The 20,966-nt window shown below is 40.3% G+C and overlaps 1 protein-coding gene across 1 annotated transcript; it reads left to right on the top strand.

Annotated features, from left to right (window-relative positions):
• Nucleotides 1-3,863: 3,863 nt before the first annotated feature.
• On the top strand, nucleotides 3,864-19,316 carry LOC119973359 (inhibitor of nuclear factor kappa-B kinase-interacting protein-like). The gene is made up of 2 exons (XM_038811332.1): nucleotides 3,864-4,321; nucleotides 18,043-19,316. Exons 1-2 carry the CDS (start codon nucleotides 4,208-4,210, stop codon nucleotides 18,748-18,750), a joined length of 822 nt encoding a protein of 273 aa, XP_038667260.1. The 5' UTR covers nucleotides 3,864-4,207; the 3' UTR covers nucleotides 18,751-19,316.
• The last annotated feature ends 1,650 nt before the right edge of the window (nucleotides 19,317-20,966 follow it).

Raw genomic sequence — 20,966 nt, 5'->3', positions numbered from 1 at the left:
AATCCTGAAATGACTTTGATAGTTAACTGTTGAAATGTGGCTGGTGCGTTTTTCGTACCAAATGGCATACCTTTGAATTGGTTTATACCATCTGGAGTCTCAAATGCTGAAATCTTCTTCGCCCTTTCGGATAAAGGTACCTGCCAGTAACCTTTAAGTAAATCCAGTTTGGAAATAAAAGCTGATTGTCCCACTTCCTCAACGCAATCCTCCAAATGTTGGATAGGATAAGAGTCCATTCTTGTAACTGCATTAACTTTTCGATAGTCCACACACAACCGTTGGGTACCGTCTGATTTTGGTACCATCACTATGGGTGAGCTCCATTGGCTGCAACCCACTTCAATTATGCCATTTTTAAGCATACACTCAATCTCTTTGTTAACCTGTGCCAATTTTAAAGAGTTGAGTCTATATGGATGTTGTTTAATTGGAACAGCATTTCTCACATCTACATCATGTATAGCCATTTTAGTACTTCCCATTTATCTCTACAAACTTGCCCACGTGATATCAATAACTCTTTCAGGTCAGTTCGTTTTTTCCTCTGGAAGGTAACTCAACAATCTATCCCAATTTTTAAGAACATCCTTGTTTTCCAATTTAATTTGAGGAATGTCAAATTCCAAGTCATCTGAATTTGGTTCGTCACTTGAGTTAGAATCATTAAAACTTCCTTTTTCTCTCCTTCCCTTTAAAAGTACATTTGAAGCATATTCACGTCACACACCTCGGTGAGTTTCCCTTCTATCCGGCATTTTTACCACGTAATTCCCCACATTTAATTTCCATTCAATCTGGTACGGTCCACAAAACCTAGCTTTTAAAGGCTCATCTACCAGTGGGGACAACACTACAACTTTATCCCCCCCTGGCAAAACTACCAACTTTGGATTTCTTGTCCGCTACCCGTTTGATCACATTTTATGCAACTATTAAATGTTGTCTAGCCAATTCACCTGCTCTATTTAATTGTTCCCTAAAATTTGACACACAATCCAATAATGTAAGTTCTGATTTCTCACTCACCAATTTTTCCTTAATCAATTTAAGTGGTCCTCTTACCTCTTGACCAAAATGTGAAGATGCCGGCGTTGGACTGGGGTGAGCCACAGTAAGAAGTCTTACTTCAAACACTAGCTTTCAGAGTACTGCTCCTTCCTCAGGTGAAACAAACCTGTTGGACTTTAACCTGGTGTTGTAAGACTTCTTACTGTGCTCATGACCAAAAATTAGTTCAAAAGGACTAAATTTGGTTGACTCATTCGGTGCATCCCTAATTGCAAACAGTACGAATGGAATTCCTTTATCCCAATCCTCTGGATAATCTTGACAATAAGTCCTCAACATTGTCTTTAATGTCTGATGCCACCTTTCTAATGCTCCCTGCAATTCTGGATGGTAGGCAGTTGAATTAAATTGTTTTATTCCTAAGCTATCCCTAACTTCTTTGAATAACCTTGAGGTAAAATTCGATCCTTGATCCAATTTTATTTCTGTGGGTAGTCCATATCTAGTAAAGAATTTAAGTAACTCCTCCACAATCTTTTTAGCTGTAATATTACTTACTGGAATGGCCTCTAGAAACCTAGTAGACACATCCATTATCGTCAAAAGATATTGATTCGCACTTTTTGTTTTTGGAATCGGTCCTTCACAATCAATTAGGACTCTTGTAAAAGGTTCCTCAAATGCTGGAATGGGTATTAAGGGTGCTGATTTTATCACTGCTTGAGGTTTCCCTATCACTTGACATGTGTGAGATGATTGACAAAATGTAACTACATCTTTATGTAGTCCAGGGCAATAAAAATGTTTTTGGATTTTAGCTTGGGTTTTCCTTATTCCCACATGACCTTCCACTGGTACCTCATGTGCAACTCTCAACACCTGCTTTTTATACCCTACCGGCAATACTACTTGATGAACTTCTGTCCACTTTTCATCCGCCTTCATATGTACAGGTCTCCATTTTCTCTTCAAGACATCACTTTTACGGTAATAACACTGGTACACTCAGATTTCTCTTCTGTGTATGCTTTCTGATACACCCGTTTTATTTCTATATCTTTCTGTTGTAAATTTTCCTGAACTAAAACCATCAGCCTCATCCTCCATCGGTTCTTGTTCTTTTCCAACTTCATCTTCACTCTTTGATTTCTCCTCTTGTCTTAACCTGTGACTTTGTGACCTTGTTACTACACAATCTGGAAAAATCCCAGGATATTCGTTCTTCAACACTTCAGTTGTCTGATTTTCCACTGGCTTATCAACCACAGTAGGCATCACTCCCACCTGCGATCTAGCTATATCATTACCCAAGATAAACTGTATTCCTGGACAAGATAGTTTCTCTATTACTCCCACTAACATTTCACCACTCTTCACTGGACTTTCCAACCTTACCTTATATAATTGAACACTACTCCTCTCACCCTGAATTTCACATATTACCAGCTTTTCTGGCAACATTCTTCCCAAACTACATAACTCCTGATCTCTTATCATTAAAGATTGACTAGCTCCCGTATCTGTTAAAATTGTGACTTCTCTACCTGTTCCTCCTGATACGCGTGAGTAAACTTTCCCCACCCAAGTAAATTCTTTAAAGAGATCTGGCACCTTCTTATCAATCAGCTCTTGATCAGGCTGTACAATCTTTTGCACTTCCTTCGCTTCACTTGGGCTTTTCTTTACCACTTTAACAAACCCCACTGTCTTATCCTGTTTTACCACATCAGCCTTCCCAGTGCTTTTCTTCAACCACCAACACTGTGACTTTACATGGCCTAGTTTATTACAGTGAAAACATTTGAAACTTTTCATTTTTTTTCCACCCCCCTGGATTTCTTTTTTTAATCTGAGGTACACCCTCCTTATTATCTCCCATCAGATCACCTTTACTTTTACCACTTGAATATTTCTCATGTCCCCAGCTTCTATCTCTCACAGGCTGAAACTGATGTCGGAAACCAAGCTTTGATTTATGAACTAATTCATAATCATCTGCCATTTCTGCTGCTGACCTTGCAGTTTTAACCCTCTGCTCTTCCACATCAGTTCTCACTGCATCAGGAATTGAATTTTTAAACTCCAAAAGTATAATTTCTCTGAGAGCTTCATACATTTGGTCTATTTTCAAAGCCCGTATCCACCTATCAAAATTACTTTGTATGAGCCTTTCAAACTCCATGTATGTTTGACCAAATTCTTTCCTTCAATTACAAATCTTCTCAGTAGTGAATGTAAGCCTAATGTGCTTCTGTTAAAAGGTGTTTCTTTTGTCTTGATATTGTTTAGGAAGTTATTAAGGATTAGTTAGTGTTGTATTCTTTGGGGGCTGTATTTTAATTGATGGTTGCTAAGATGTTCACTGTATGTTTTATAAAGGTTAACTTGAGTTCATGGAATAAACATTGTTTTGTTTAAAAAAAAAGAAAAATCCTTTTCCATTTCTGCTGTACCACACCTGTAGAGTGGGCCGTGTGCTCCCCAAACCACAATCTATTAAAGTTATGGGTCAGGTGAACTCCATGATACACTTTGGGGTTCTCTAAACCCTGGCCCATAACACTTGGCCCAGTTGTCCGCAGTGTTTTTTGTCGAACATGAGAAGGGCAGTACAGCAAAGTTCTTATGCCATGCTACCAACTTCTGACACCACCATGTAGAAGTGCTCAGTTTCAATGACTGGCGACAAAGGACTTCTAACAATGAGCAGCTGTTACACTATTCTATTCTGCCTGCGCTCCAGGAAGAATACCTATGCTTCTGCCATGACCCTTTAAGTAGGTACGCCATCACGTGACCACTCTATCAACAGTTGGAACTATGCTGCAGTCCATTGAAAGCACAAGTATTGGCTGATGACTTCCTCAAAGTGCTATGCGTAACTAGCCAAATGTAACGCACCTTTTAGATTCTCACTTCCACTTCTGTGGTGAATAGCAATTTTTCTGTGTCAACATTTTTTTAGGTGCAAAGATTTAAGATGTGGAGCTGGCAGCATAACTTGGTTTCAGGATCTTGTATGTCCCTCAGTCATATCGATGTGAAACTGAGAGCTTAAACTTTAAAGGTTTTAAACATTTAATCACCTGGAAGATTTTAACTGTTGGCTTTTTGGTTGTTGTTGGCTGGAAGCTGCCAGTACGTAACTGTGAATAAGTTCAACTTTGTGAAACTTGTCAATTTTTTTTGCAGGCTCATGTTCCAGCAGTCAGCTAGGTTTGCTGAGGTGGAACAAAAATACCAGCAACTGTACACGAAAACTGTAGCTGCCCAGGCCCTGGAAGATGAAATTAACAAAGTTTCAAAAAAGGTAAATGCAGTAAGTAACCTCTGTGGAAAGTTTAGTAAACAAAAAGGTGCACAGGAGACTAAAAATGGCTTGTAAAACAACAAAAAAAAGTGCTTGTGCTTCAGTTAAGAGACCATACTCGATGTTCACTGTGAGCATAGGGGATCTGGTCCTGCGTTGTTAACACAAAATCCTTGACATCAAATCCTGACAAATTTTGAAATTGAAATTCAATAAATCTTCTACTTTGTGGGCTCGAATCAGAAGTCACCACAAAAATTTCTGGATTCTTGTAATTGGTGTTTCAAGGAAGAAAATTTACCGTTCATAACTCACTACAGTTCCACAGTATGTGCTCGACACTAAATACCCTCTGAAGCAATCTGTTCAATAAAGAAGGAATCTTCTGCACCTTTTTTGTGGCAAGTAAGAAAATCACTGAAACAGTCCATAAAGAGTCCTGCGATTAAGACTTTATTTATCTTTCTACAGAGTATGAATACTATTGTTTCAGTTCAATTTTAGTTTAGGTGCCTTGCTATTGTTGTAATTTTTCCAAGAAGTCATACTGACTCTCTTTATTCATAATATTCTGAGAAATTATATGTATTCTGGAAGAAAAGACTTGCATTTTCACCATAGCCCTTTTTGCCTCACAGAAATATCTCAAACACTTCATCTCCAACAAATTAGTTTTAAGATCCGAGATTATTGTTTGTGCAAAATGGCTGCCAGATTCATGACCAAATATCCACAAACAAAAATGATTACAATGTCTCACCAGTATGGCAGCATGAAATTTAGGTGATTAATTTAAAATTGTGTCTTTGCTATACATCTCATTTTATGTTTTGTTTAATTGAGTTTAGAATGACTACAGTTGGATACAATGCAATTCGTATCGCCCAGCCATGGTTTTGGCTCAATTGAATCTCTCTCTCTCTGTCTCGTGGGAGTTTTAAAAAATTGAATGGAAATTATACCCCATTTTTTTTTCCGTTTCTGTACACAAGAGGCATTCAAAACAACGTTAATCATTTTTGACAAGGGCCTATTGCACATATCTGTTGGTCTGTAGTGATATCAAAAATATTTCTGCTTTTAATTTATTCAGTTCATGCTACCAGCAGCTATCTTTTACCCTTGGGCAATGCATGTCGCAAATCTGGATCAATTCTGAAACTTCTGAAATGGACAAATGCAAGCAAGGCTCTTAATCAGCAGTGTGGAGATGTTAACATCTACCTAATCTCCAATTCTGCTTCAGTGTTGTTAATTTTAGACTTCTTTGCTGTAATGGGTGAAAGCAAGCATATTCCTCCCTTCGATATCAATATACATAGGGAACATGCTTGCATAAGAACTAGGAGCAGGAGTAAGCCATCTGGCTCCTTGAGCCTGCTCTGATAAATAATAAGGTCATGGCTGATTTTTTTTTTGTGGACTCAGCACTACTCACCTCTCCGCTCAGTGTAACCTTTTGTTCCTTTACTGCTCAAAAATCTATCTACCTTTGCCATAAAAACATTGACGGGGTAGCCTCAACTGCTTCACTAGGCAGGGAATTCCACAGATTTATGACTCTTTGGGTGAAGAAGTTCCTCCTCAACTCAGTCCTAAATCTGCTCCCTCTTACTTTGAGGCTATGCTCCCTAGTTCTAGTTCCACCCGCCAGTGGAAACAACCTCCCTGCTTCTATCCTATCTCTTCCCTTCATAATTATATATGTTTCTAAAAGATCCCCACTCATTCTTCTAAATTCCGAGTACAGTCCCAGTCTACTTAGTCTCTCCTCATAACCTAACTAACCCTCTCAACTCCGATGTTATGGGAGAGGTGTTTTCAGAACCCCAAGATGTATCATGGAGTCCAACCTTTAATGGATTGTTGCTTTTGAAACACACGGCATGTTCCCTAGGTGTGGTATTACAATTATGGACACGTGGTTTTTTAAAAAGACAATATTTATTCCATGAACTCAACTTAACCTTTTAAAATAAACATTGGATCACTTAACACCCCTTACTTCAAAGATAACCCCGAAAATAATACAACACTACCTAATCCTGCAAACTGTTCTTTTAAACATCTAAAAGACTTCAACCCTTCAAAAATAGGAGCACAACGGGTTACATTCAATATATTTATAGTCTTTGGATTTGCAGAAATCACCAGACCAGCTCTTTTCCTTCCTGCAGCTCTCAGCAAAAACACAGAAGCTCTCAGCTGCTCTCTCAAGCTGAAACTAAAAACTTCAAAATGGCTGAGCTGAAGCCCAGCTCCACCCACACTCTGACATCACTGCATTTCTCAAAAGGTACATTGCTTAAACATCCATTTCTTAAAGGCACACTCACATGACACCTCTTTCCCCCCCCCCCCCCCAGAATAAAATAAACCATTAACTTCAAGATGGTTTTATTTTTCACTTTTGCACCATCCACTAAGAAATGCACACAGTAAATATACATTTTCATTTAAAGAAAACAACACACTCAAGCAGGCATAATAATAAAGTCCATTTTTCCCGTTCTTCTTCCTCCAACCGAAAACCTTCTCGATTGACAGTCTCTTTGAACAAAAAAGTCTCTGCACGATCCATCCATTCCTCTACTCCTCGGCATTTCTCTTTAGAATCGGATACTGTAGTTCAATCTGACCACAGAGCCCCTTGCAATTCTCCAATACAGGAACATTGGTTACCACAGCTTTTAGGCAGTCAAATGCCTATTGAAAGCCTGCTGTCCATTGAAAATTTTGACGTTTCTTTAGCAAGTCCATCAGTGGAGCAACCACGCAACAAATCTTTTGCACGAAGGTTCGATCAAATTCATTCATGCTAAGAGATCGCATTATTTCCCTTCGTCTTGAGGGTATCGGAAACTCCTCGAGGAAAGTGATTTGGGCTTCTCCAAATTCACTTTCGGCTAGGTTCATCACCAAACCCGCCTCCTGAGGTCGATCGAAGAACTCCAATAAGATGTTTTAAATGTTCTTTCCTTGTCTGGAAGTTGGAAATAAAAGCAGATTGTCCCACTTTCTCAATGCAATCCTTTAAACGTGGGATAGGGTAAGAGTTCGTTCTTGTAACTGCATTCACCTTTCGATAGTCCACACACAACTGTTGGGTACCGTCTGGTTTAGGTACCATCACTATGGGTGAGCTCCATTGGCTGCAACCCACTTCAATTATGCTATTTGTAAGCATACTCTCAATCTCTTTGTTAACCTGTGCCAATTTTAACGGGTTACGTCTATATGGATGTTGTTTGATCGGAACAGAATTTCCCACATTACATCATGTTTAGCCATTTTAGTACTTCCCAATTTATCTCTACAAACTGTGATATCAATAACTCTTTCAGGTCAGTTCGTTTTTCCTTTGGAAGGTAACTTATTCATCCCAATTTTTAAGAACATCCTCATTTTCCAATTTAATTTGAGGTATGTCTAATTCACAGTCATCTGGATTTGGTTCGTCACTTTGAGTTAGAATCATTAAAACTTCCTTTTTCTCTCCATCCCTTTCAAAGTACCTTTTTAAGCATATTCACATGACACACTCGGTAAGTCTTCCTTCTATCTGGTGTTTTTACCACATAATTCACCTCACTTAATTTCCTTTCAATCTGGTACGGTCCACAAAACCTAGCTTTTAAAGGCTCATCTACCAGTGGGAACAACGCTAAAACTTTATCCCCCCTGGCAAAACTACGAACTTTGGATTTCTTGTCCACTACCTGTTTCATCACGTTGTGCAACTTTCAAATGTTGTCTAGCTAATTCACCTGCTCTATTTAATTGTTCCCTAAAATTTGACAAGTAATCCAATAGTGTAATTTCCAATTTCTCACCCACCAATTTTTCCTTAATCAATTTAAGTGGTCCTCTGACCCCATGACCAAAAATTAGTTCAAAAGGACTAAATTTGGTAGACTTATTAGGTGCATCCCTAATTGCAAAAATTAGAATGGGATTCCTTTATCCCAATCCTCTGGATAATCTTGATAATACGCACTCAACATTGTCTTTAATGCTTGATGCCACCTTTCTAACTCTCCCTGCGATTCTGGATGGTACGCAGTTGATTTAAATTGTTTTATTCCTAAGCTATCCATAACTTCTTTGAATAACCTTGAGGTAAAATTCGATCCTTGATCCAATTTTATTTCTGTGGGTAGTCCATATCTAATAAAGAATTTAAGTAACTCCTCCACAATCTTTTTAGCTGTAATATTACGTACTGGAATGGCCTCTAGAAACCTAGTAGACACATCCATTATCGTCAAAAGATATTGATTCCCACTTTTTGTTTTAGGAAGCGGTCCTACACAATCAATTAGAACCCTCCTAAAAGGTTCCTCAAATGCTGGAATGGGTATTAAGGGCGCTGGTTTTATCACTGCTTGAGGTTCCCCTATCACGTGACATGTGACATGATTGACAAAATTTAACTACATCATTATGTAGTCCAGGCCAATAAAAATGTTTCTGGATTTTAGTTTGAGTTTTCCTTACTCCCAAATGACCTCCCACTGGTACCTCATGTGCAACCTGCAACACCTCCATTCTATACCCTACCGGCAATACTACTTGATGAACTCCTGCCCACTTTTCATCCGCCTTCATATGTACAGGTCTCCATTTTCTCATCAAGACCTCACTTTTACGGTAATAACACTCACGTATACTCTTCGATTCCTCTTCCGTATATGCTTTCTGATATCAGTTTTATTTCTACATCTTTCTGTTGTAACTCCGGCAAATTTCCTGATCTAAGAATATCCACCTCATCCTCCACCTGTTCTTGTTCTTTTTCAACCATCTGATCAAAAATCGTTTCTGATAATTGCACTTTAACTTCATCTTCACTCTTTGATTTCTTCTCTTGTCTTAAATTCAGACTTTGCGACCTTGTTACTACACAATACGGAAAAATCCCAGGAAATTCGTCCTTCAACACTTCAGTTGTCTGACTTTCCACTGGTTTATCAACCACAGTAGGCATCACTCCCACCTGCGATCCAGCTATATCATTACCCAAGATAAACTGTATTCCTGGACAAGATAGTTTCTCTATTACTCCTACTACCACTTCACCACTCTTCATTGGACTTTCCAACCTTACCTTATATAATGGAACGCTACTCCTCTCACCCTGAATTCCACATATCACCACCTTTTCCGGCAACATTCTTCCCAAACTACATAACTCCTCATCTCTTACCATTAAAGATTGACTAGCCCCTGTATCTCTTAAAATTGTGACTTCTTTACCTGCTCCTCCTGATACACATGAGTAAACTTTACCCACACAAGTAAATTCTTTAAAGACATCTGGCACCTTCTTAACAATTACTTCTTGAACAGGCTGTAAAATCGTTTGCATCTCCTTCGTTTCCCTTGGGCTTTCCTTTACCATTCTAACAAATCCCACTGTCTTAATCTGTTTTACCACATCAGCCTTCCCAGTGCTTTCTTCAACCACCAACATTGTGACTTTACATGGCCTAGTTTATTACAGTGAAAACATTTGAAACTTTTCATTTCTTTTCCACCCTCCTGGTTTCTTTTTTAATCTGAGGTACACTCTTTATTGTCTCCCATCAGATCATCTTTACCTTTACCTCTTGAGTATTTCTCATGTCCCCAGTTTCTATCCCTCACCGGCTGAAACTGATGTCGGAAACCAATCTTTGATTTATGAACTAATTCATAATCATCTGCCATTTCTGCTGCTAATCTCGCAGTTTTAATTTCTGAACCTTTGTCTGTAAGCTTCAGGCAGTAGCTCATATTCACTTAAGATGGATTTCTTCACCTCCTCATACGTTCCAGATACCACCTCCGGTAGTGATGCAAACACTTCACAAGCTCTACCTACCAGCTTTGTTTGAATCAGTAACACCCACATGTACTGTGGCCATTTCATTTGTTTAGCTACCTTCTCAAATGAAATGAAAAAGGCTTCCACTTCCTTCTTGTCAAACTTTGGCAATGCTTTGGACATATTTAAATAGATTCCCACCAAGCCTTCAACTATGACGCTCTTTCTCACTATCCTCATCACTACCATCCAACTGTATGTTTCCCTTTATGTCTGGCAATTTTAACTGATTTGTTATGTTTCATGGCCACATTCTCTCCCTCCCTCTCTCTCTCTCTCGCTCTCTCGCGCTCTCTCTCTCTCTCTCGCGCTCTCTCTCGCTCTCTCTCGCTCTCTCTCGCTCTCTCTCGCTCTCTCTCTCGCTCTCTCTCGCTCTCTCTCCGCTCTCTCTCGCTCTCTCTCGCTCTCTCTCGCTCTCTCTCGCTCTCTCTCGCTCTCTCTCGCTCTCTCTCGCTCTCTCTCGCTCTCTCTCGCTCTCTCTCGCTCTCTCTCGCTCTCTCTCGCTCTCTCTCGCTCTCTCTCGCTCTCTCGCTCTCTCGCTCTCTCTCGCTCTCTCTCGCTCTCTCTCGCTCTCTCTCGCTCTCTCTCGCTCTCGCTGAATGCTGGAAACTACCTCCCTCTTTCCTATCCATTCTCTTCGCAATTTTATATGTTTTATATTTAACCTGGAATAATCTCATAATTGGCACTCCAGTTATCAGAGAAGCTGTTGAAGCAATCCATATATCTTGAAAAAGACTCTGCTTCATTTCTGCTAAAGTCTTGGGGGAAATTATTTTCAAATTCTCCTGATCTGATGTAACTTTGGAAGATTTGTGGAAACTCCAGACAGACCTCTAAATGTGATTTCCGCTGAGGTTATGGCAAACAATTGGGGGAACCTATTAGTACTTTTGCGGTGATGAATACTGAGCTATACTCAACATTAGGTCGCATGAAGTCAAACACTCTCTGCTCCCACTTGGGTTGGTCTGATGGGTTTGCCCATAATGCCTTTTGCTTCTTCAGTCAGTTGTAATGCTTACATTATTCACCTTTTAGGTTTAGGAATAGTCAAGTTTTAACTGAAAGCTAAACTTCCTCTGCCACAGCTCTTACCCATTCCTTATGGTAAGGTTCTTATTTTCCTGGACCCTAATTTTTTGACACTGGTGTTGGTTATTGCCGGATACTCCGCATGGTACTAGTATTTTATAAGTCAATGATCTAAAATGTTTCGAGGCATAAGTAACAAAAAATGAATACAACTGTTTTGAATCTTTTTGACTTACATTGGGCATATACTGCAAGATTATTCTCACACAGAAGGCAAGGAATTTAGTTAGATAGGAATGGGCCCAATGGTGTCTTCGCAGTACCTCATGTTGAGCAATTCTTGCTGGTTGGAAGAATTTGATGATTCATCAACCATACCTGAAAGCTGTTAATTGGCGGGCATCTTTATGATTTTCATATCACACCTGTGATGACAACTGCCAACTAGTCAATTTTTAAAAATATGCCCTTCTCAAATATTGAATTGCCAAGACTGTAAGAATTACATAATTTAGTTACACTTGCATTCTAATGGTCAATGTTTCTGAAACTCGTATAAGTATTATTTCTGAAGCAAAATAATGAAACAGTTCCTTTGATTGAAACTTTCAAGGACATCACAAGTCCTTTTATATTGAACATGGCATTTACATTATTTAACCGTCACACCATAAATACATTCATTATCTGCCATCATACAATCCAGTTACGAATCCCACAGACCGTACAAGTCATCCTGCAGAAGAACATGTCCGTTTGCATTTTTATAATACATATTTGATTGGCTTGGCTTGGTTTGGTCATGGAGAGATTGAGATAATGTCATTTGTTACACCTCTGGCAGTCAGTTACCTTAAAAGCTGGCTTTTGAAGTTAGTTTTGGTTGGGGAAAATGAAAGATCAAAAAATCTTCTGTAAATATCTTTAAAAAAAATATAAAGTAGAAATTACATCGCAAATTTAGTATGAGAATGAAAGTCTCTCTCCCCTGAGAGAGAGCTGACTAGTGGGCATTTAACCTGACGGTCACTCTACTGCCTGAATAATCTCAGTCGATATGGGAATTGAACCAGCCAACTGAGCTAATTGACCCACAAATTCATTGTATACCTGTATGTATAATTTTATTTCTAAATATATAATCCTTTCATGCACCAAAAAGGACAAGACACTTTGTCGTCGAGGATCTTTAATGCAGATAAAGATGCTAAATAGTTTTACATAGAATAAAGTTCCTTCTACTCTGCCCTGAAAATGTGCTGCAGTTTTAGAAGAGGAGCAGTAATTTGTCCTTTTCTAGCATCCACTATCTCACTCACCTGAGTTTGCCAATTTAGTGCCAATAAATATTTGCATTGGAACATATTTATTCTGTGAGTTACTGCCTACTAGGAACTAGATTGAAACTGGGTAAACCCATTTTGTAATAGATCTCTACAGCTAGCAGACAGAAGTGGCTTTCACTCCCATTGGTCTGGGCTGAATTCATTCATCGGTGCCTTAATTGAAAGGTCATTACCTAATACCTATGTTTCTTTTGTAGTGTACAGTTAATATTCGGGTGATAAAGCTAACCATAACCTCTTGCTAATTTTCTAATACAGTAGCTATACTGCAGCATTAGTATTTGACTAAGCCTCATTGTGTCTGAATTGGAATCTTTAAAAATGGCAGGTCAGGAAATCTGGAACTTGGCTGCGCACAGCAACATTGCAGGTTGATTTTCCTGTCCTCTCAGATGGATTACTTTATATCATTTCCAACTTTTTACCAATGAGGGATATAATCATTTTTGATAAATCCTTGTCCTATTGTTTAGTATTGTGCTGCAATATGAATGATGGTTCGATGTGCACATTAATTGGCCACTAAACCTCTGACACATGGCACACTCTTGAATTATTTTCAATAAGGTGAAGCCCTTTGCAAAATTGTTCCAGCGAAATTGTAGCTCATACCATTTGCTTTTATGTTTGCGACCCTCCCCCGTTAATAATTGGTCAACAATGTGTAGAATAAGTGCCAGCTTTACTCCATCTATTTTGGTTTATTCTGTAGTTCTTGGTTTATTCTTTAATAACATGTTTAGAGGCTGGCATCAAAAACATAAATAGTGTGCCACTTCCTCTACTCGTGCACAACTGCGGGCTGCTACTGGCCTGCTTTTGCCCCTTCCTGTTCTCCAGCACCTACATGAGGGCCTTTGTGGCATCTGACCCAAATTGGAGTTCCAAACACCAAGGAACTGCTCGGAAGGGCCAACAGATGGCATCAGTTCACTAGAAATAAGAACTAGGAGCAGGAGTAGGCCATCTGGCCCCTCGAGCCTGCTCCGCCATTCAATTAGATCATGGCTGATCTTTTATGGACTCAGCTCCACTTTCCGGCCCGAACACCATAACCCTTAATCCCTTTATTCTTCAAAAAACTATCTATCTTTACCTTAAAAACATGTAATGAAGGAGCCTCAACTGCTTCACTGGGCAAGGAATTCCATAGATTCACAACCCTTTGGGTGAAGAAGTTCCTCCTAAACTCAGTTCTAAATCTACTTCCCCTTATTTTGAGGCTATGCCCCCTAGTTCTGCTGTCACCCGCCAGTGGAAACAACCTGCCCGCATCTATCCTATCTATTCCCTTCATAATTTTAAATGTTTCTATAAGATCCCCCCTCATCCTTCTAAATTCCAACGAGTACAGTCCCAGTCTACTCAACCTCTCCTCATAATCCAACCCCTTCAGCTCTGGGATTAACCTAGTGAATCTCCTCTGCACACCCTCCAGCGCCAGTACGTCCTTTCTCAAGTAAGGAGACCAAAACTGAACACAATACTCCAGGTGTGGCCGCACTAACACCTTATACAATTGCAACATAACCTCCCTAGTCTTAAACTCCATCCCTCTAGCAATGAAGGACAAAATTCAATTTGCCTTCTTAATCACCTGTTGCACTTGTAAACCAGCCTTCTGTGACTCATGCACTAGCACACCCAAGTCTCTCTGAACAGCGGCATGCTTTAATATTTTATCGTTTAAATAATAATCCCGTTTGCTGTTATTCCTACCAAAATGGATAACCTCACATTTGTCAACATTGTATTCCATCTGCCAGACCCGAGCCCATTCACTTAACCTATCCAAATCCCTCTGCAGACTTCCAGTATCCTCTGCACTTTTCGCTTTACCACTCATCTTAGTGTCATCTGCAAACTTGGACACATTGCCCTTGGTCCCCAACTCCAAATCATCAATGTAAATTGTGAACAATTGTGGGCCCAACACGGATCCCTGAGGGACACCACTAGCTACTGATTGCCAACCAGAGAAACACCCATTTATCCCAACTCTTTGCTTTCTATTAATTAACCAATCCTCTATCCATGCTACTACTTTACCCTTAATGCCATGCATCTTTATCTTGTGCAGCAATCTTTTGTGTGGCACCTTGTCAAAGGCTTTCTGGAAATCCAGATATACCACATCCATTGGCGCCCCGTTATCTACTGCACTGGTAATGTCCTCAAAAAATTCCACTAAATTAGTTAGGCATGACCTGCCTTTTACGAACCCATGCTGCGTCTGCCCAATGGGACAATTTCTATCCAGATGCCTAGCAATTTCTTCCTTGATGATAGATTCCAGCATCTTCCCTATTACCGAAGTTAAACTCACTGGCCTATAATTTCCTGCTTTCTGCCTACCTCCTTTTTTAAACAGTGGCGTCACGTTTGCTAATTTCCAATCCACCGGGACCACCCCAGAGTCTAGTGAATTTCGGTAAATTATCACTAGTGCATCTGCAATTTCCCTAGCCATCTCTTTTAGCACTCTGGGATGCATTCCATCAGGGCCAGGAGACTTGTCTACCTTTAGCCCCATTAGCTTGCCCATCACTCCCTCCTTAGTGATAACAATCCTCTCAAGGTCCTCACCTGTCATAGCCTCATTTCTATCAGTCGCTGGCATGTTATTTGTGTCTTCCACTGTGAAGACCGACCCAAAAAACCTGTTCAGTTCCTCAGCCATTTCCTCATTTCCCATTATTAAACTCCCTTCTCATCCTCTAAAGGACCAATATTTACCTTAGCCACTCTTTTTTGTCTTTTATATTTGTAAAAACTTTTATTGTCTGTTTTTATATTCTGAGCAAGTTTACTCTCATACTCTATCTTACTCTTCTTTATAGCTTTTTTAGTAGCTTTCTGTTGCCCCCTAAAGATTTCCCAGTCCTCTAATCTCCCAGTAATCTTTGCCACTTTATATGCTTTTTCCTTCAATTTGATACTCTCCCTTATTTCCTTAGATATCCACGGTCGATTTTCCCTCTTTCTTCCGTCCTTCCTTTTTGTTGGTATAAACCTTTGCTGAGCACTGTGAAAAATCGCTTGGAAGGTTCTCCACTGTTCCTCCACTGTTCCACCATAAAGTCTTAGCTCCCAGTCTACCTTAGCTAGTTCTTCTCTCATCCCCTTGTAATCTCCTTTGTTTAAACACAAAACACTAGTATTTGATTTTACTTTCTCACCCTCCATCTGTATTTTAAATTCCACCATATTGTGATCGCCCCTTCCGAGAGGATCCCTAACTATGAGATCATGAATCAATCCTGTCTCATTACACAGGACAAGATCTAGGACCGCTTGTTCCCTCGTAGGTTCCATTACATACTGTTCTAGGAAACTATCGCGGATACATTCTATAAACTCCTCCTCACGGTTGCCTTGACCGACCTGGTTAAACCAATCGACATGTAGATTAAAATCCCCCATGATAACTGCTGTACCATTTCTACATGCATCAGTTATTTCTTTGTTTATTGCCTGCCCCACCATCTCGTTACTATTTGGTGGCCGATAGACTACTCCTATCAGTGACTTTTTTGCCTTACTATTCCTGATTTCCACCCAAATGGATTCAACCTTCTCCTCCATAGCACCGATGTCATCCCTTACTATTGCCCGGATGTCATCCTTAAATAACAGAGCAACACCACCTCCCTTACCATCCACTCTGTCCTTCCGAATAGTTTGATACCCTCGGATATTTAACTCCCAGTCGTGACCATCCTTTAACCATGTTTCAGTAATGGCCACTAAATCATAGTCATTTATGATGATTTGTGCCACCAACTCATTTACTTTATTCCGAATGCTACGAGCATTCCGGTAAAGTACACTTATGTTGGTTTTTTTACCTCTGTTTTGAATCTTAACATCTCCAGTTTTATTCCTTTTTGTTATTACTGGGCCTATTCACTGTGCTCCCCTCAGTCACTGTACCTTGTACTGTCGCCCTTATGGATTTCTGACTATGTCTTCTCTGCCTTGCACTTTTCCCCTTACTTCCTTTTGTTTCTGTCCCTGTTTTACTACCTTCCAACTTCCAGCATTGGTTCCCATCCCCCTGCCACATTAGTTTAAACCCTCCCCAACAGCTCTAGAAAACACCCCCCCTAGGACATCGGTTCCAGTCCTGCCCAAGTGCAGACCGTCCGGTTTGTACTGGTCCCACACGGTCCCAATGCCCCAGGAATTTGAATCCCTCCCTCTTGCACCATCTCTCGAGCCACGCATTCATCCTATCTATCCTGACATTCCTACTCTGACTAGCTCGTGGCACTGGTAGCAATCCTGAGATTACTACCTTTGAGGTCCTACTTTTTAGTTTAACTCCTAACTCCCTGAATTCCGCTTGTAGGACCTCATCCCGTTTTTTTACCTATATCGTTGGTGCCTATGTGCACCACGACAGCTGGCTGTTCACCCCCCCCCCCCCCCCCCCCCCCCCCCCCCCCCCCCAGAATGTCCTGCAGCCGCTCCGAGACATCCTTGACCCTTGCACCAGGGAGGCAACATACCATCCTGGAGTCTCGATTGCGTCCACAGAACCGCCTGTCCTATTCCCCTTACGATCGAGTCCCCTATCACTATAGCCCTGCCATTTTTCTTCCTGCCCTGCTGTGCAGCAGAGCCAGCCACGGTGCCATGAACCTGGCTGCTGCTGCCTTCCCCTGGTGAGCCATCTCCCTCAACAGTATCCAAAGCGGTATATCTGTTTTGCAGGGAGATGACCGCAGGGGACACCTGCACTGCCTTCCTACTCTTGCTCTTTCTTTTGGTCACCCATTTTCTATCTCCCTCAGTAACCTTCACCTGCGGTGTGACCAACTCGCTAAACGTGCTATCCACGACCTCCTCAGCATCGCGGATGCTCCAAAGTGAGTCCATCCGCAGCTCCAGAGCCGTCAAGCGGTCTAACAAGAGCTGCAACTGAACACACTTCTTGCACGTGAAGGAGCCAGGGACAGTGGACGTGTCCCTGAGCTCCCACATCGCACACGAGGAGCATGACACGGGTCTGGGATCTCCGGCCATGTCTTAAACCCTTGGTAAACTTAAACAACTAGAATTTCAAAATAAAAATAAATAAATTAGACAATGAAAAGAAAAAGAGACACTACTTACCAGGGTTAAAAAGCACCTCCTCACACTCTGCACCGAATTACCTCACTGCACCAAATTACCAAGTTTCAATCCCCCACTCTGTATGAGTCTCACTCCGGATGAGTCTCCTGGAAAGTGCTGATCTTTGATGTCTCTGGCTTGTGTTGTGCACGCCATGTTGGCTAATCTGTGCCCTAAAATAAGCCGAACAAAATTTCATGGCCAATGTCTTGAATGCAATTTGGTTTTGTTTTTAAAAAAAAAAAGAGGTATGCCATTTAGCAATAAGTGTACTTTCTATTTATTTAGGACTGAAATTGGTCAAAATGTTATTGATGATTAAGTAGATCTGCCCCTGTTTTGTGTTGTGGATACAGCTGGAATCATCAGAAGATGTCCTGCAGAAAGCACTGTCATCTAATTCGGTCATGACCCTCTTTGAACAGGAGATGGCAGAACTCCGTAACAGTATGACTAGCTTACAGAATAAAGAACAGACAATAGCGAGAAAAATGCAAAATGTCAATAAGAACTTCCAAAATATTTCAGACACCTGGAAACAAAGCTTAAATGAAATAAATGGTGAGATTGCAAACTTGAAGGCAGAGTCAAAGAACATGCATGTCAAAATATCAGCAGAAGTTAATACAGTTGAACAAGGTGTGAAGGATCTCACTGAAAAGATGAAAGATTTAGAAGTGAATACACTAAGAAATACAAACACAATCAAGCAACACGAGGAGGAGGATGTAGACGGCCTCGAGAAGCAAGCAAACTGGAATACGAGAACCATTGAAAGATTAGCCGAACAACAAATCAATTTGATTTCAAAGGATAGAGAGTTAGTAGAAAAACTGACTGAGTATGAACCTAAACTTAAAGAATGTGAAGAGCAACTTCCCTTAATTGATGAAGGTATCCACTCTATCCTTAAGGTATCAAATGATTTCCTTGGCACTGAGAAGAAAATAGATGGCATGACAGTCCAGATATTTAACTTGGAGGACAATATGCTAAAGGTCATAACTGAGATACTAGATATAAAAAAAGAGTTGGAAGTGTTACTGTCTGATAATGCCATTTAAAAATCAATAAATGTTCTGAATGTTATGAAAGTTACTGCAATGGGACATTACAGAACTATAAGAAAGAAGAGAACAGTACAAAGAAGGATTCTGCAATTAAATTCAATGCACCATTATACTGTGTGCACGAGTATAATTTAACAGTGATAAGCATGAGGCACAGTTTTGGTACTTTATAGCTTTGCTTTGGGCAAAAGAAAAGTTCTCAAGTGCTGTTTATTGGGCTTCCATCTGCTGCTGAAAGAAATTACAGGACATTTTTGCAAGATGAGCATCATTGGTCGTGGTGCAAAACGAATGATTGCAACACAAAAATGCTGTGGGAGATTTTCGAGCTGTTTAAAATGGAAGTTAGTTTTTTAAGAAGTCATAGGCGAATTGGGGTTTTGGGTTGATCTAACATATACCAACCCTTTCATGTTTTTCTTGTTCCATATGTAATTACGGTCTAGTATTTGGAACCAACATGGTTAACACTTTTAGCTAAAAATAGGTGAGTGCAAATTGCTGTTCTGGCTCTACAATTTGTATTTAAAAAAAATAAATAGACCACAATGTTTGTCTTCTACCATTGTTCATAGAATAGATACATTAATAATTTAACATCAGTGATGATATCTCCACTGAATATAATATCTTCACTGAATGAAACATTGGCAGCAATTTGGAGAATATATGCCAGAGGCCTAAGCAGGAGGGAACCACTGTTAGCATCAGCAAATTCAGTGGAAAGTCTGAGAAATGAGATCCGTGGTGAATAGAGACATTTGTGTTCACAAATTCCATGCTCAACAGCAAGGCTGTGAGATGGAGAGACAGCATACTTGCCATTTTCTACTGCCATTAGTTAAATTTCATTGTGTTATGCAGCCTCCACCTCCAGTTAAGCAGTCATTAAGCATTGTGGATAGCACAATGGCTTCACAGCTCCAGGGTCCCAGGTTCGATTCCGGCTTGGGTCACTGTCTGTGCGGAGTCTGCACATCCTCCCGTGTGGGCGTGGGTTTCCTCCGGGTGCTCCGGTTTCCTCCCACAGTCCAAAGATGTGCAGGTTAGGTGGATTGGCCATGATAAATTGCCCTTAGTGTCCAAAATTGTCCTTAGTGTTGGGTGGGGTTACTGGGTTATGGGGATAGGGTGGAGGTGTTGAACTTGGGTAGGCTGCTCTTTCCAAGAGCCGGTGCAGACTCGATGGGCTGAATGGCCTCCTTCTGCACTGTAAATTCTATGATCTAAATTCGATGATCTTTATGGGGTGCAGACAGTGTGGTGCCCACAAAATTCCTAAATGTTGTCCAGGTCTTGCTGCATATGGGCATGGATTGCTTCTGTGTCGGAGGAGTTGCATATCAGCGAACATCCCCTATTATGAAGAGAAGGTAATTGATAGAGGGAGCTTGGGCACTCTCACTATCCACATTCTGTGAATGAATACAAAAAAAAGTAAGGAAATAAATACATATTACAATAAAAGACCATAGGAGTTCTACAGTAAGACCATTATCTTTATAGCCAGTTGGAGAAAGTGGATTGGAAACTGGGGGTGTGGTATTTAGTATACAATAACCTGTTCTGTGTGGTATATAATGGAATCCTACCCTTTGCATATACCAAATGACGTGGTGAATTTCTCAATGCAAGACAGTCTAAATGATCACTATGTAACAATTATTCCATTCAGCAAACCCTAAGCAAGCATCAAATTTGCATAATACATTTGCAAAAACATGCCACATTAGCACTATAGCTATTGTACAGTGTTTTGCAACTTGTAATACCTGTCAGCCTGTTTAGTAACCTGACCTGTATCCTGTAAAATGTCCACCCGACCTGTATCCTGTAAAATGTCCACAAGTTGTGCCTGTCAAAATACAAACTGATACTGGACTAATTATCTGAAGCATTGTTATTTCTATTAATTATGCCTGAGACTGTCACAGCTATTTACCCAGGACATTAGCTAAGTATAACTGCTTATAAAGAATTGTCCCGTTTTCACAGGACTGCACTCTGTTGTCACTGTGTACCATTTGACCACAGGGAGCAATGGAACAATGTTTCTGATTTTATTTTGGTGAGACTGAAGCAAAATGTGAAGTTTTCTTCTTTTTTGAGTAATCAAAAGGAACCCAATCACCGTGCTACAGAATGGAGGAAAAGGACCTCTACTGGAAATGGCATCCTCTATAAACACAACTACTCCAAGCATATAACCA

The sequence above is a fragment of the Scyliorhinus canicula genome, chromosome 11, assembly GCF_902713615.1.
Source record: "Scyliorhinus canicula chromosome 11, sScyCan1.1, whole genome shotgun sequence".
Lineage (NCBI taxonomy): Eukaryota > Metazoa > Chordata > Chondrichthyes > Carcharhiniformes > Scyliorhinidae > Scyliorhinus > Scyliorhinus canicula.
The sequence above is the reverse complement of the archived record's forward strand: the minus strand, read 5'-3'. Positions and strand labels throughout refer to the sequence as shown.